Genomic DNA, 17,793 nt, shown 5'->3' with positions numbered 1-17,793 from the left:
AAATAAAATCCTTCTGCAGCTAGCTTGCCACAAATTAGTGCCGTTTAACAGACACAAATCAGGCTTAACACCAATGGATAGTAAGAGTTAACAGACAGCTCCTCCGGTTTGCAGTCACACCGAGCAAATGAAAGTCCTATATTTCTTTATTATATTTAACAAAAAATTTATGCCACATGATTTTAAATAATTTAGATTTTATTACAAACAAAACCAGAATTATCAATAAAAGGTAGGCAAAAACAGATATTAAACATCCAAAAGATAATTAAAATTAGCAGTGTACCAATGCCACGATATAGCATGGATTACACCCTCAGTTACCTAAACATGGCCTTTGACGTTTCCAATTTTTAATTTTTTTTCTGGAAGTGCACCTGACAACACTGAAACAACATTGTGTAAGGAGCTTGTGTTAACTGTGAAAAATGCACATTTCTATACAAAAGGGGCAATCCTACAATGCATTTTATTGTCTTTCAAAATTGTATTGGGGGGAACCCCTCAATTTGACCATTATGGCTATTGTACCCAAGTCAGTCTTTCCTAGTCTTTGCAAGGTTCAGATCCTACTATCTTAAATTCCCACATCCAGCTCTATAATTAATAAAATAATAACAACAATAACAATAACAATAACAATTTATATGCTGCCCATCTGGCTGTTTCCCCAGCCACTCTGGGTGGCTCCCAACAGAATTTTAAAAACACAGTAAAACATCAAACATTAAAAACAGATGTCTTCTAAAAGTCAGATAGTTGTTTATTTCTTTGACAACTCATTACCGGTATCAGTTTGCAATCAATGTGTGATATCCAGTGCTGCAGGAGACTTCTGCTTATGCAATGGGGCTTGCCCTTCTCCTCTTCCTCCTGCCCCCATGCTCCTTCAATAGATTTTTAGGGCATGCAGGAGGCTGCAGATGGGGCAAGAAGGAATCTGGTCCACTAGCTGAGTCTCTTCTGCTGGATTCTGTTGTGAAGGTATGGCCCTGGGGACCTGAGCCCGTCTTTTGCACCATGCCCCACATATGCTACTGAGGCATCTAATCATAAGCCTGCATTTTATTAATGTTTGATCAGGTTCCTAAATTAAATGGGCTTAGATTTTCAAATGTTTCATGCCAGGCAAGAAGACTAGCTGTTTAGAGAACACTGGCAATGTTTTCCTCCTAGACAAGGGGGCCCCTTGATTGATAGCAGAAAACAATTCGCAAAGTCGTAAAAAGGGGGAATTACAGGCTGAGAACGAGGACACTGACCCTACATGTTACAGAAGATAAAAAAGGCAGAGATAAACATAATTAGGAATGAGTAAATAGTAAAATAATACCAATGTGCCTCCCAGTAAAATGAGCCAGATCTTCTTTCTAAGGTTAAAAGGCCAAGACCAAATGGAGAAGCATCTAGCTGGCAGAAAGAGAGCATTTTTGGGAAGTCTTTTTTTAAAGCTGTTTCTTTCTTAAACTGAGAGAGTTAAAGGGCAATAAATGTTGGGAAGAGCTAATGGGAAAAGCAGCTGGCTGAAGGGGGGGTGTAAACTGAAGAGGCTTCTTTTGAAACTGTTTTAAACTGAGTTCCTTTTTCTACTTTACAAAGGCCTTATTCCTTTTAAGAGGCTACCTGTGTTGTGTATTAAATATATTGGCTTAAATGTAATTATGCAAAGGATTTAAGAAATGCTAGATTCTTATTTCATATAGTTGTAAGAGTTGTATTTATCCTGAAATTAAGTCAGCCACCAGCCTAGCCCCCCTGCCAGACAGGAAGACGCCATCCAAGCAGTCCTGATATATAGTGGTCAGGCATTTGTTTGGAAACCTTCAAATGAAGGAGATCTTTCAATGTTGATGTGAAACTCAAGATCCTTGACATATGTTTAAGATAAAAATTTAAGATTAACCATTTGTTTTAGAAGGCAATAGGGCAAGGAGGGCAAGAGGTGAGCTGGTAATTAAGATTCCTTGTTGAGACACATGTAAGATATATTACTACTTATTTGTCATTTATAGATGTAACAATATATAGCTCTTTGTGTTCCATATAAGGACAGGAGGATATGGGTGTATCTTTTAGGATTGGTTATAGCAATCAGCCAATAGGAAATCCAACCAGGCTGATTGGACAGAGGCAGCCAAAGGAGGAGCAAAGGGGGCTGGATTAAGGGAATATAAGTGCTGGCCATAATGGCAGGAGGCCAGGCCAGAGCTTGGTAACCATATACCACTGTGCCTCTCATTTATTTGTCTGACAAATAAATTATTATTTTAATTTCTCTATTGCTGCGTTGAATATTTCATTCCAGCTAAGCGTTAACCACAAGCAGGGTGCTACATTTTATGGTGCCTGCGACTCGGATAAGTGGTCTGCTGGAACGCAGCCCCTTCGCCTTACTGGACAGGGTACAAGAGAGAAGACAACTGATTGCCTACCCAGCGCGCACTGGGAAAATTTTTTCCAGGGGAACGCAGCAGTCTCGTCTGTCTGATACCCTGCCCACTGACGGCGACGGACCGGGGGGGGACCAGAGAAATAAACAGGCAACCAGCTAAGGGTAAGTGCACTAAGGGGTTTTGGCCCTCCAATTAATTGGGAGGAAGAGAAGTCCTGATCAAACTTCTGCGTCTCAGTAAAGGGGAACTGAGTACGCTAGGTGGCTGGGTACATCAGATGGTGATCTGGTGTAGGGAAAAGGGAAGATTGGGAGGTAGTGTGTGGTGAAGTATCTAGCGCATTGTATGTGTGAGAAAGTACAGAGCAATCTGTAGCTGACCTGAGTGTGGAGTGGGCAGTACTTCGGTTCCTAGTAAGGCGACTTCACTAGGCAAGGAAACCCACGAAGCGTGTGTGTGAGTGACTGAGTGGATACTTCACAGGGCCATACAATGGGAGTTGGGGGTTCAAAGGGGGAAAATACACCTCTTGAATGTATGTTAAATAATTTTAAGAAAGCCTTCTCAGGGGCATATGGAGTCAAAATGACGCCAGAGCACTTGAGAACGTTATGTGAACTAGAATGGCCAAAACAAAATACTGGATGGCCATTTCAGGGAACCTTTGATATAAATTTAGTAAGCAAACTTTGGTCTAACATCACCAAAGAAACTGGAGGGTGCCCAGAACAATTTTCATATATAGATTCTTGGCTGAGCACATTAAATAAAAATCCTCCATGGATAAGGGAATGCAAAGTCCAACGATGCAAATTATTGGCTGTAAAAGCCAAAGCTAGGAAAGGAATCTTGCCAAATAAACTCAAACCCATTTTTGAGGGACCAGAGGAAGAGCTGCTTCCACCTCCACCCTATGCTCCACATCGAAGGGAGCCTAATTCAAACCCTCCACCAGTTGTAACCCCAAGGCAAGAAAGTGGAATGAATAATGGGGCTGGAGTCACAGAACTTGATTCCTTGATAGATTATGAAAAATATCTTCAGGAGGCATTGGAGTCCTATAATGAAGCCCAAGCAGAAGTGGTTATTCCATCTGTGAGTCCCAGTAGAACTCCATCTACAGTCTCTTTTAGTGGAACAACTGATTGCCTACCCCAAACTCCTGTACATCCAAGTCCTAGAGAATTATTACAGAAGTTACAGGGAGACCTTAATCGGTCAGCAAGCAATACAGCCAGGCGTATAAGGCTGCTAAAAGAACGCCTTGGGACAAATACCATCCCCTATGATTTGAGGCCCCTAGAGCAAAGCGAAGAGAAAGATCACGTAGTAGCCCCTCTCAGAAGAGTATTTGATGCACTTGAGGAGCCTGTGCTGGTTAACGGGCAACCCGGACCACGGCCACCTCGAACTACGATCCTCCAGTACATTCCATTCACAACTACGGATCTGATGAATTGGAAAACACCCCATCTTTCGCAGAAAAACCTCAGGCTATGATGGACTTGGTGACCTCAATAATAAATACTCATAGTCCTACTTGGACAGATTGCCGCCAGCTCCTGAATACTCTGTTCACCACTGAGGAAAGGAGAGACATAATTGAAAAGGCACAGATGTATTTGCGTGAGCAGGCCAGAGTGGGAAATATTTATAATATTGACCGTCATCTCCAGGACAACTTTCCCTTGGAAGATCCTAATTGGGATCCAAACAATGCAATTCACCTGGCCAGGCTTACCACCTACCGCCAGGCGCTTGTGCAAGGTATCTGCAGGGCATGCCAGAAGCCCACTAATATGTCTAAAGTCTCAGGAGGGTAGACGTGTTACCCATAACACTGTTTCGTGTTCGGTGCGCACCCACAAAAAGACTTAAGTTGTCACCTTTTGAGCTCCTGTATGGGAGGCCGCCCTCCTTTGTTCAGGATATTCCAACTGACCTCAAACAAATAGGAGACCATGTGACACAGGGACAAGTGCAATCTCTCTCCCGTGTTTTTGTCTCTCTCCCGTGTTTGTTTGTTTTTTTATCTTAACAGGTGGGCCCTCGAGCGCACACCGTGCAGCATTGCCAAGCCGATTCATCAGCTCCAGGCTGGCATAGCATATGGGTGAAAGAGTGGAAACGTGATCCACTTGCACCTAAGTGGCGTGGACCTTACACCGTCTTGCTCTCTACTCCAACAGCGGTGAAGGTAGCTGAGGTGACCCCCTGGATTCATCACTCCCGTTTGAAGAAGTCCGAAGGCAGTTGGACGTGCAAAGGTGACCCCTCTAACCCTCTTAAACTGACTCTCTCCAAAAACCCCTGTATCTAGCCCTACCGGGAACGGGCTAGGTCACGGGCAACATTAGACGACCGGCCTGCTGCAGCCACAACCTGGAAGCTGGCTGACCTGCGCACGCCTGAAGCTTGAGGAGCGTCTGAACCAGCGACTGTGAACGGGAAGATTCTCTTATACAATTGATTGACTGCCCCCTTGTGGAACAATTATCAGAGATATTACTCATTGGGGATCCTCGGGATATATGTTTTGGTCTTGGTGGTTCCCCATTTCTGTCACTGGGGGAATTATATTGGGACTAATATTTATTTGCTATCACAATAAGGTAATCTTTTGTGGAAGGAATGCATATGCTAGACATCAACATGATTTTATTATTAATCCTGATCCCTTGGGAAGGGGAAGGGTCCTTGAATCTGACCAAATTTGCTAAATATGGATTCCGCTATGACCACAATATGTGGGTAGGCTTAGCTGAGATGGTAGCCAATGTTGCAAATAGGACCAATTGCCTTGTTTGCTCTCTTGGGCCAGATGATTCAGAGGGAGGTATGCCCTTATTACCGATACCATTAGATGCCATTGGTATGGTAAGCGAAATACCACACCAAACAGAAATACAGAATTTCCCCGGATGGAACTCAACTCAACCATTACGAGTTATACCTGTACAAGGGGAATTCTGTGTACATAAATCATCAGATGCAGCTGATTCTACCATGATAGGCTCTTCTCATTGTCACTATACTTGGGATTATATTAAGAATACCTGGGCACACGGTACTACCTATCGAACTCGGAATACCTTGCCCTGTGCACCTCCTTTTATTCATGCATGGAAAGTGGTATGGAACATAACTGTGACAGAAAAAGGCAATCTAACATACTGCACTGTGAACTCTCTACCTCTTTTGATATTTCGCCTTCTGTACTCCACGTACCAAAAACCTCAGACCCGATGGTTGTGGTGGATATGTGGAGAATGGGCATACAAGAAACTCCCCTCCAAATGGAGTGGGACTTGTTTCCTGGGATGGGTATTACCACCAATGTGGATTATGCCCACTAATTTGGCCAAGCGAACACGAAGAAACGCTGATATTTCTCATATAGCAGGAGGAAGTACCCAAAGTTGGAGCGGTACTGATGATTGGCCACCAGAGCGCATTATAGCCTATTATGATCCTGCCTCCTGGAATCCTGGTGAGCTCATACAAGGGGCACGGGATCCTATTTATAATCTAAACAGAATAATTCGATTGCAAGCAGTAGTGGAACTTGTAACCAATGCAACGGCCCAGAGTTTGAGACTTATTGCACAACAGTTGGATGAAAGTAGAGCCGCCATTTTGCAGCTGAAAATGGGAATGGATTATGTACTTGCCAAGCAGGGAGGCCTATGTGGAGTCTTGAACTTGACAGGGAATGCCTGTTGCTTTAACATTTCTGATAATGGTGAGGCAATCCGTGTGTTGGCCACAAAGATGGAGAGTATAGCACATGTCCCAGTACAAACATGGGAAGGATGGGATATGGGATGGCTCACCAATTGGTTACCTAATGTTGCGGGACTCAAAGGGATATTATTGTCTTGCTTGTTTTTCTTGACAGTAGTGGTAATGGTTTTATGTATGGTGCCATGTATCATTTCATGTTTTAGAAGTACAATTAGCAAGATGGTTTCAAATGAAACTCTACCTCATATCATGGCCCTATACAGAGCTTTACCTCAGGAACATGATGAAGGTCAAGCTATCAAGGACACTTGGGATGAAGGTCCTTGAGCTTGAAATGGGGGAATGAGGCATCTAATCATAAGCCTGCATTTTATTAATGTTTGATCAGGTTCCTAAATTAAATGGGCTTAGATTTTCAAATGTTTCATGCCAGGCAAGAAGACTAGCTGTTTAGAGAACACTGGCAATGTTTTCCTCCTAGACAAGGGGGCCCCTTGATTGATAGCAGAAAACAATTCTCAAAGTCGTAAAAAGGGGGAATTACAGGCTGAGAACGAGGACACTGACCCTACATGTTACAGAAGATAAAAAAGGCAGAGATAAACATAATTAGGAATGAGTAAATAGTAAAATAATACCAATGTGCCTCCCAGTAAAATGAGCCAGATCTTCTTTCTAAGGTTAAAAGGCCAAGACCAAATGGAGAAGCATCTAGCTGGCAGAAAGAGAGCATTTTTGGGAAGTCTTTTTTTAAAGCTGTTTCTTTCTTAAACTGAGAGAGTTAAAGGGCAATAAATGTTGGGAAGAGCTAATGGGAAAAGCAGCTGGCTGAAGGGGGGGTGTAAACTGAAGAGGCTTCTTTTGAAACTGTTTTAAACTGAGTTCCTTTTTCTACTTTACAAAGGCCTTATTCCTTTTAAGAGGCTACCTGTGTTGTGTATTAAATATATTGGCTTAAATGTAATTATGCAAAGGATTTAAGAAATGCTAGATTCTTATTTCATATAGTTGTAAGAGTTGTATTTATCCTGAAATTAAGTCAGCCACCAGCCTAGCCCCCCTGCCAGACAGGAAGACGCCATCCAAGCAGTCCTGATATATAGTGGTCAGGCATTTGTTTGGAAACCTTCAAATGAAGGAGATCTTTCAATGTTGATGTGAAACTCAAGATCCTTGACATATGTTTAAGATAAAAATTTAAGATTAACCATTTGTTTTAGAAGGCAATAGGGCAAGGAGGGCAAGAGGTGAGCTGGTAATTAAGATTCCTTGTTGAGACACATGTAAGATATATTACTACTTAATTGTCATTTATAGATGTAACAATATATAGCTCTTTGTGTTCCATATAAGGACAGGAGGATATGGGTGTATCTTTTAGGATTGGTTATAGCAATCAGCCAATAGGAAATCCAACCAGGCTGATTGGACAGAGGCAGCCAAAGGAGGAGCAAAGGGGGCTGGATTAAGGGAATATAAGTGCTGGCCATAATGGCAGGAGGCCAGGCCAGAGCTTGGTAACCATATACCACTGTGCCTCTCATTTATTTGTCTGACAAATAAATTATTATTTTAATTTCTCTATTGCTGCGTTGAATACTTCATTCCAGCTAAGCGTTAACCACAAGCAGGGTGCTACACTACTTCTTCCCTTTTTTAAAAAAAAATTTATTTTGTGGTTTTTAACTTGCTTATTAAGCGATTTTCCCTGACAGTCAGCCTAAATCTATACATATAAATTAGCACCTGCAAATGTTATGCAAATCTGTGTCACGGTTCTGTGCCTTTAGGCTTTTAAGGATTTAGCAATGCCCTTGGTTGGACTGCACCCAAGATTTTCATTATAATTCATAACTCATATGCATGGCCATCCATAATAGTAAAATGATGGAACAAACCAAGAACAAAGACACATGGTCCCTGAAGACAGCCAACAAGAGCCAAGTAAAAAGCAGGCCATTTCTGCTCCATTTTGGCGTTTCACGTACAAGCATGTGACTATATTGTTTCTGGGAGACAGAGACATTTCCTGTACTATAAATGTGTTCCATACACATTTTCGCTTATTTCTGAATGGAAGACAGAAGAAAAATCAAATCTATTCAGTATTTCATACATTCCACGCATTTACATTGTATGCTTTTATTTTTCTTTTCACTCAATCCACCATACAAAACTCATCGTTTGAACTCATCCCATCCAGCCCTTCACATCCAGAAAATTCCATGCCACAGAGAGGTTATAAGTTGGACATAACTTAGTGATAGAACACAAGCTCTAATTCCCCAGCTTAGGTTTTCTGAATACAGAGTCCTTCAGCTGTGATTCTTGTTCTGGTATCTGGTGTTGCAGATACAAATCAGTGACACAAGCCAATGCCTCCATTGTCACAAAAGGCCCCTGCAACAACTTTTGAGAAATCATTATCTCAGAGGCAGAACAAGGTAACATCCCTGATGCATCAGACTTCTGTACTCGGTAGAAATTAGCACCTTATACCTTTGTCCTCCTCACACTGTTACACCATCCCCCAAAGCCTCCATAGCAGCTTCCCCCAATCTGGTACCATCCAGGTATTTTCAACTACAGCTCCAATCATCCTGGCCCAATGACTGGCCATGTTCCGAGATAAGCTAATTGGGATTTAGAGCCCAAAACATCTGGAAGCCACTAGGTTGGGAAACGCTGCTTTAAGGAAAATATTAGCCATGGTGGCTAAGTTATACCTATGATGCCTCTGAGTGACAGTAGCTGGGAATTACAAGTGGGGAGACTGCTCTTGTGTTCAGGTTCTGTTTTCAGGCTTTCCACATATATCTGGTTGGCCACTGTGAGAACAGGATGCTGGACTAGATCAGCCACTGGGATGAACCAGCAGGCTCATCTTACGTTTTTACTAAGCCAGAACAAATTATTGACTGCTGGAGCACCCAATGAAAACAAAGGAGGAATAAAGTAAACATCACTTACCAAAGTAAGTATCAAATCCTCTGCGGGTTGGAAGGCATTCTTTTCTGTACATTCCTAAATGCCACTTTCCCACCATGTGGGTAACATATCCTGCCTCTTTAAGTAGCTCAGGCAGGAGTTTTTCATGCAGTGGGACACAGCTGGGCTGACACGGCCAAATTATTTCATGCTGTAAACCTGTATGGATCTAATGAAAACAAGTGTACCTTACACATCGGTTACAGCATAATTTTCTGATGCTCAGGCAGCGCTATCTGCATAGCAACACGTTCATATTTAGAGGAAAACAAATCTAACATACCCAGATCAATAATGAAACTTTAAATACATCACATCTTAGAAATACTGAAAAATAAGCTGCAACTGTGTGCAGGGTGGGAAATCACTTAAAAGTAATTGGTGTACATTTTCAGGACATCTAGGCTATGAATCCAAATGAAAGGAAGCAAAACACAGAACTGCCATGTCTATCACATAGGAGTTATGGGGGAAAGGTACCTGGTGCGGCTTGAAAACGGAGCTGTCACCCAACTGAAGGTTACTCAACAGCGCCATTCTAATAAATGTTTTCTTAGAAGCAAGCTCCACTGTGCTCAGCGGAGCTTACTCCCTGGTCAGTGTCCTCATGGAGGACCGCAATATCTCAAGGACTGCCTCTCTCCATATGAACGAACCCAGACCCTGCAATCACCATCTGAGACCCTTCTTCATGTGCCTCCTCCATGAGAGGTCCAGAGGGTGGAAACTCAAGAATAGAACTTTCCTGTCGTGGCTCTCCACTTGTGGAATGCTCTCCCCAGGGAGGCTCGCCTTGTGCCTTTATCACCCATCTTTAGGCACAGGATGCTGGACTAGATGGACCTTTGGCCTGATTCAGAGGGCTCCTCCCCTGTGTAAGGGCTTCCGCTTGAACATTCGTGCTTCTCCGCACCCCTTCTCCACTGTGTGCTGACTGAGATTGGCCCTGAGAGGGTCTGGAAAACCTCCAGAACAGCACACGGAAGGAAATGGGGATTCATTCCGTCTGGCAAGCTGATATGCTTGTGCAGGTGGAACATCAGTAATTGTGCAATGTTGACTTGCACCCAGTGACAGAGCACAAAAGGCTACAAATGTCTGCATAGACTGGGGCCCACAGTAAGTTACTCAACCTCCGGAAAACCTTTGCAGCCCAAACCAAAGGTTGGATCCAGAATTAGCCCACCCTCTGCAGGCCACGGTTGACAGGTGGGCAAGGCCATTCATATGTCAATCACCTGCCATCATATGACAACAGGCAATTCTAATTTCAAACTGGTGGCAGGCACAGGTTTCTCTCTGTTCTTAGAGCTGTAATGCTTAGCGCTAAGATGGAAGACAAGAGATCCCTTATCTCCAACTTTGCCCTTAGAGCTTAGATTGGAGATGACAGAGCTTTGCTTCTGACATCATATGATCACATACGGGCACAGTTTGCTTCAAATGGTGTTAACAACCAAATTAGACCTGAGGTATGGTGGCTCCCCCATGTTGCTGTAGGCCATCATTGCTTTCAGTCATGAAGAGGGAATGAAGTTTTGTGGCCTTCCTAAAGTTGGAATCTGATTACTATTCAAAACAGAATCTCATGATCATCAAATCTGTCACATGCAGGACTATTAAAACATTCTGTTCCCTAACACTTTGCATTTAACTCCTCCATCAAATGCCACGTACACCTGCACAACATTACAACATACACTTGTGAAATGTTTTGCGCTTCTCTCAAAGTCCTCCCCAAAGTTGCAAGCTTCAATTAAATGCAAAATCTGTTTCCAGCTTCTGAACCACTAACCACAGAAATGACAAATACTTGTATCTCATTTTTCTAGTCATGGTTTCATTAAGCTATTTTGGAAGGCAGTTCTTAAAAGAGGAATACCAAATGTATCATAATTAGCCAAAATTATATCATCTAGCAAAATGAGGAGATTTTTGCCAGCCAAATATAATAATCAGAAGAACCAGTGAGCTTGAAGATTACCCAAATGGAGGATTCTAGCTGGCTTTAGAAAGCAAAGAAACAAGGGAGCTACTGAAACTGAACATAAACATAAAATGGAAATATAATCTGAAAAGAAAATTCACTGTTATTGCCAGAAAGCCCAAATGCATTATTTGACATCCTTAACAGATGACCCACCAACCATCCAGAGACAGAAAATATGAGTTTCATGAACAGCCAGATTTATTAAAAATTCTAAAGAAAGCAAAGCATCTTACATATGTTTGCATGCCTCTCTCAAGTAAAAACCACTGTCAAATATGTATTGCACATTTAAAAAACACTATGAAGGTGCTCTAGTCTTCTGGTTTTATTATACTTGTGAGAAGGTTAATACGAAAATCTTCAAAACTGTCACATGCAACTATGAACGGTGATCTAACAACAGATTTATGATCAAGTGTAAGGAAGGAATAGCAGAGGACTAACATCAATAAGATCACAGGGTTAATCTTTCTTTAGGTGATTTTTGAAAATGGCTATGAACTGGGAACCAAGCAAGACATATTTTCCATTGGGCTCTTTTCATGTAAAAAAAAAAAAGGTATTTTAAAATGTTTCAAAATCGTCCACTGTTCTCCGCAAATTCTCTAGCCTGCCCTACCAGCAATGGAAATGGAGTGTCGCTTGCTAGTGATGGTGAAAAGCACCTGGCGGCAGGTTTTCATGAGCAACTGACAGGGGCGGTCAATATCACTTGCCAATGCAGTAAAATATAAATTTCCATTTCTGATTGGAAAGCAGATGGCCAGGCTGAATTGACATAGATGGCTTCCTTTCAGGAAATAAAAAGCTCTGAAAATATATATGAAACTATAGGGCAGTTTTAGCAAGACAGGGTGGTGATCAGCAGAGGAATGGCTAACACCCCAGACTGTATTTTACTACTAATGTTTTAAATTAGCTTTTCCCCCCTTTTATATCAACCAAAACAAAGAGGTAAATGAGAGAGAGAGAGAGAGAGAGAGAGAGAGAGAGCGCACACACAATGGCTTCTTAGACAGAGGAGAGAAAGATCACTGTTCTTAACTTGTGCTCATTCCCCAGGTTTTCAATTTCTGGACAGACTGGCAGAAATAGCAAGAGCTCAAAGTAGCCATGTGCTCCCATGAAAGAACGAAAAGAGAGCCTTGTTGATCAAGCCAAATGTCTATCTAGTCGAGCCTCCCATTCTCACTGTGGCCACCCAGATGATCATGAGAAGAATATTCAGCTATAAAGCATCCAGCTCATATGATGTGAGAGGCTAACACCAGGCAGAGTGAGGGTGGGGCCACCCCAAAGGGAAGACACCAAATGGATCTGTCTCTTTGGGGACATCACAAGGTTTTGTTGACCTGTTGTTTTAAGCTAGACTTATATAAAAATATGAAGTTGTATAACTCCACATTTTTCTGCATCCTCCTAGCTTATATGAGTTGTGTAGAATTTTTATTATCTGCTGGCGGGGAAACTAGTGGAAGGAGAATGGAAATTGCTTCATGTTCCAGGTGAGGACCTGTTGCCATTGATCTCTTTCCTCTGGGTGGGAGACAGGAGGGAAATGAGTGCTGTGTGCCAGGTTTGTAGCACATTTCTATTCTTTCTTCTTCAGGCTCTGGCTATTATAATATGTGTTTCATGCATATTTTGTCTGCTGGCTTCAGGAAGATAGAATTGGTTTCTACCCCCAGGGAGAGCCTGTTGGTAGAATCTGCCCTTCTGTGTGAGAGACAGGAATTAAATGTGCACATCATAGGTGAGCAAGATTAGGAGGGTTTTTTCTGTTTCATGCTGCAGGGCTGATTGGTGTTGCTAATATATATATCCAACATGACTGATTTAGTTTGTGGTTTTTGTTATTTTATATCATTTTTATTCTGTTACTGCATTTATTGTATTTTATTGCCTATTTCTTTTCTATTAGGGAGCACCCCCTGTTTGATAATGTTTTGTTCTTGTTGTGAGCCAGTTTGAGCTCAGCTTGGCTGTTGGAAAAGCAGCATGCAAATACAGTGGTACCTCGGGTTACATACGCTTCAGGTTACACACTCCGCTAACCCAGAAATAGTACCTTAGGTTAAGAACTTTGCTTCAGGATGAGAACAGAAATCGTGCTCCGGCAGCATGGCAGCAGCAGGAGGCCCCATTAGCTAAACTGGTGCTTCAGGTTAAGAACAGCTTCCAGAGCAGCTGAAGGAAGTCCACAAAGATTTAATTTGTTAAAAATTTGGATAAAACTGTATAATTTTGTTTGGAAATCAATAAAAAATTATTTTTTTTAAAAAAAGGAACAGCTTCAGGTTAAGAACAGACCTCCGGAACGAATTAAGAACTTAAACCGAGGTATCACTGTATTAAAGTGGGAACTGGATGTAACAGGTCTCTCCCCAACTGTGATTCCTTGCAAGTGTTCAGAGGCCTCATGCTTCAAAGAGTGGATGTAGAACACAGAACATCCTTGTGAAGAAACCACTACCCTATACTTAAAACAGAAGAGGAAATAAAATTGCCCTCTGGATCACCATTAGGAAATATGAGATGACCACCTTTCATTTCAGCCGGGGAGCAAATCAGGGAGGTGAGCTGCGCCCTCCAGGGCCTCTTCCAGATATACCAGCTCTCCTTCCCTTGCTATCATAGCAATTGGCCACAAGTTACTGTTACAAAAGCAGAAGTCTAAGACATCTCCACACATCATGAAATAACTGGGTCACCAAAGCCCAGTCAGGATGGAATAGGCTGGGATCACAGCAGGGGCAGATGAAGATCAAAGGGCCAGAAGAAGACATGGTCCAAGGCAAGAAATCTGTATTGTTCCCAGCCTAATTAGGGAATCCAAGGAAGCTGAAGCAAAGGGTATGTAGAACCAGCCAGGCCCCTATTGATTTCTCAGGTCACCCAGTCATGACTGGTGAAAAATGCTGCATATCCAGTATCAGGAACCATAGGGCTGCTGCAGAACATTTCCCCAAATGTCCCAGTAGCAGAGTCTCTGATGGCTTACAAGGTCTTACCAAAACAGCTCCTATCTAGAAAATATGTTGTTTTTAAAACCTACTGAAATAGGAAAAATTCAGGAGTAGATAAGGAGGACATCTGGTCAAATATTTAGCCTCTGGCTATGATCTTCTTCAAAGGCTGTAAAGAGTGATTAACCGCAGGGAGAAAAGCAAAGTAGGTTATGGATCACAGATAAAACAAAACACAATTTGTGAAAGGCCTATATCTAAAAGAAATAACTGCATAATGAATTGAGCAAATGAGTTTTAAAAAGAGAAACATGTATTACATTCATTCCTTTATGAAAATAACAGTTAGGCACCTGTACTAAGAATGGTGAATTATATCTACCAAAGATCAGGGGGAGAGTGGGGAAGGAAGTGGCTTTGTGGTTAGTCTTGAAAATGGGGACACTGCTGGCCCTTTCACGACATGTCTGCAAAACCCTTTGCAGGGGTGGGGGACTCGTGCTGTGTCCCTGAGTTGCAATATTAACAAAGTAAGAGAAATATTTGAGAAATAGCAACTTAGTACTCATGAATACATTTTTTAAAAAGCAATGTTGTATCTCATGTTAACTATTACCTGTTCCTGTATCTGCTACTTGGATCTGAATTTGCAGCTGCAAAGCAACTGGATAACCCTTGCAAATAATAATAATAATCCTTGATGTTTGGGCTAATAAACCCCAAAAGTTGGGGGGAAAGGAATAGAAGCTCCACAGCAGAGAGAGTTGCAAGTAGCAAAGATTGTGCATGCATCTACCTACCAATCAGATGCCAACATGTAGCTACATTGACTGTTGGAGACTTTCCAGCGTTTCAGACAGGGAACTCACTCAGTCCTGACTAGAAATACCGGGGACTGAACTTGGACTATTCTGCAAGCAGAGCAGATGCTCTAATATTGAGCTACAGGCCCATCCTAAGCTATAGAGCTTTCCAGAGTGTGAAAGAGATGGGGCATAGTCTCAAATTGGTCATTGATGAATGAATTAACTGCAAGTAGCATACAGAGTCCTAACTATGAACAACTCTATTGTCATAAGAAATCAAAGGCTCCAATCCTTCTTCCTTGTGTGTCCCATCTGTCAATCCATATAGCTAATGCTGCCAGGACAATATGTTTGGAAAAGGCAGGGGGCTGGAATTGACCTCCTTCATCACCAGTCAAATGACTTAATCAGGCTTATGTTCTCAATTTATAAGTGGGTTTGCAATCTTGTATAAGGAAGGGTGTGCTTTAAACAATATTCATTGCCCTGTTTTGCACATAACACCAGGGCATGGTTTATTAAACCAAGGCACAGCATTATGTGTGAACACTGCCCAGCAGCTGAACTTTGTTTTGTCTATTAACTACAAAACCATGATCTGAAACCACAGTTATTGGCTCATAGCTTAGTTTCTTTTAAACATGGCAAACTGAGCACTTTTCCTTAACCACAATTTATATGACCACCCAAGCTCACCAAACTACAAGGCAAACTACAAAGGCAGGAGCTGGAAAACTGGCTAACAGTAGCAGCTGGAAAACAAACCAAACTTCGAAGACTTTTGGTTTGTTTGATAATCTGTGGGGCAACTCATGGTTTGTAAAACAAAGCAGGGCTTCAGCATGGTTTATCATTATGTCCAAATGAAGCCACCTCTGATTGGTGGCAGCTTTTTGCCGTCCCAGGCAGGGGGCTTTCACATCAGTTGCTTCCTGATTCTTTTAACTAAAGAAGGCAGGGATTGAACCTGGGATCTTGTGGATGCAAAGCATGCCCTCTGTTGCTTAACTAAAGTTCCTCCTCACTGCTGCTAAAGAATGAGATGCAGTCCCAGAACTAATTCTCCAGGTTGCCTAACAACAGCTTGAATAGTGTCCAGCCTGTGGTAGGACTAGCTAACAGTAGCATCTGCTTGTGTAAGCAGTTTCCGTTGCCAGCAGGATAAGGTAAAGGAGTGTGAGTGTTGCAGCACTTTAGAATTCAATCGGTTTGCTACAATATGGGCTTCTGCAAGAAATGCCACCAGTTGCACCATTTCTTTTGCTTTCTCCCTGCACCCCTGCCCCAAATCCAAACACCAGGCTTCCTAGCGGAGTGATTGGCACACATCCACTTTATGAGATTATCCCAGAATCATAGGCAGCAGGAAACACCCACAAATAGAAAGTCAGTTAGATCTGAGGCAGCCACTGAAACTTGAGGAGAGAAGGCTAAATTTTAATCAGCTGTTTCCTTTCTCAGCTCTGCTGATAAAATGTTTCATTCATGATGCTGACATGCAAACCGAAAGGAGCTTTGTGGCTCCTCCTTTCCTTAAAAATATATGTTACTGGAAAACACTGCTTGCTGATATGCAAAAATAAAGTATATTCATTATTACACGTTGCTTTCCGTAACAGATTACAGAAGACATATTCATTATTACACGTTGCTTTCCCTAACAGATTACAAAAGACACAATCCTGACCTCTTACTGAAATGCATATTAAACAGCCACTAGAGGTCTCCCCAAACCAGATAATCTATTCCTATGGTATCTTTGCACTAGGAAAACAATACAGTACTAGGAATTCGTCGTGCATTTTTGCAAGATATATCATTGGGTTTACAGGGCATACGGGCCGGAAGGGGAATATTGACCCTCTCAATGTTAAGAGCTAATAAGTTTTAGAACAACGGGCAAAGAAAACTAGAAATACGTTGCCCAGAAATACAACCCCCAAACCTCAACCTTATTTCATATGTTCAGTCAGCTCTGACAGGAAACAGACGTGACTCTTTTTGATTGTAGCTCGTCACGTTGCTGGACAGACACAAACACACGTGACGCGCTACACGAGTGAAGAGCTCTCATGATTTGGACGTGACTTTCAAATCAGAAAGGAAAAAAAATACATATCCCTGATAATTAAGATGGGTTAATACGCAAAGACCTCGGCAGTTCCTAAGTTTTAGAAACCACTCATTCGAACGGCAACCGCGAGGGCTAGAAAGTTAGGCTTAGATTCTCACAGGAATCCAAGGGAGAGATTCCGGGGCGGGAAGACAGAAGCACCTCAGCCACAGTTTCTACACGTCCCTAAGCCCTTCGCGTGGGCAGGTCCAATCCCGCCGCGTTTCCCCGCCTACCTGGTACCTGCCGGTGAGCAGCTGGCTGCGCGACGGGGTGCACAGCGGCTGCGTGTAGTAGCTCTCCAGGCGCACGCCGCCCGCCCCCAGCGCGTCCAGGGTCGGGGTGCGGATCTCGGAGCCGTGCCAGCCGACGTCGCCCCAGCCCAGGTCGTCGGCCAACACGAAGACCAAGTTGACGGGCCGCCGAGGCGCAGCGCTCGGGCACGTGCGCGCCAAGCACAGCAGCAGCAGCAGCAGCAGCAGCAGCCCCGGGGGCGAGCAGCGCCCGAACACCAACCGCTGGAGCATCCCTAAGTCCTCCGCCAGCCCCAGCAGGAACTCACAGGACAGGAAGGGCACAGGGACCTGCAAGTCTGCCTCCGAGGGCAAATGGTCCGCCCACCCTGGAGGAAGCCAATCACAGTCAGCTCCGCCCCCCGGAGCGAAATGAAACAGGAACCACCAGCCTGCCCGTCTCCCTCTCCTTCCCCAGCCTGCGTCTGTCCAGAGGGCTTAAAGAAGTACAGAGCAGTACTGTACGTGGTCCGGGGTTAGGGGTGGAAGGGGAAGCCCCA

The 17,793-nt window shown here is 43.1% G+C and overlaps 1 protein-coding gene across 1 annotated transcript in view; it reads right to left on the bottom strand.

The window, feature by feature from the left end:
* The window catches only part of ARSB (arylsulfatase B), a 95,907-nt gene extending 78,336 nt beyond the window's left edge, over positions 1-17,571 (bottom strand). The window contains exons 1-2 of the mRNA XM_082191960.1: positions 17,237-17,571; positions 9,108-9,294 (exon numbers count right to left, since the gene is read on the bottom strand). Coding sequence (XP_082048086.1) covers positions 9,108-9,294; positions 17,237-17,527 — 478 coding nt within the window. The 5' untranslated portion in view covers positions 17,528-17,571. The remainder of the gene's footprint in view (positions 1-9,107; positions 9,295-17,236) is intronic.
* Between the last annotated feature and the right edge of the window lie 222 nt (positions 17,572-17,793).

This window comes from Podarcis vaucheri (genome assembly GCF_965113315.1).
Source record: "Podarcis vaucheri genome assembly, chromosome: 11".
Classification (NCBI taxonomy): domain Eukaryota; kingdom Metazoa; phylum Chordata; class Lepidosauria; order Squamata; family Lacertidae; genus Podarcis; species Podarcis vaucheri.
This window is presented reverse-complemented; position numbering and strand designations above follow the sequence as displayed.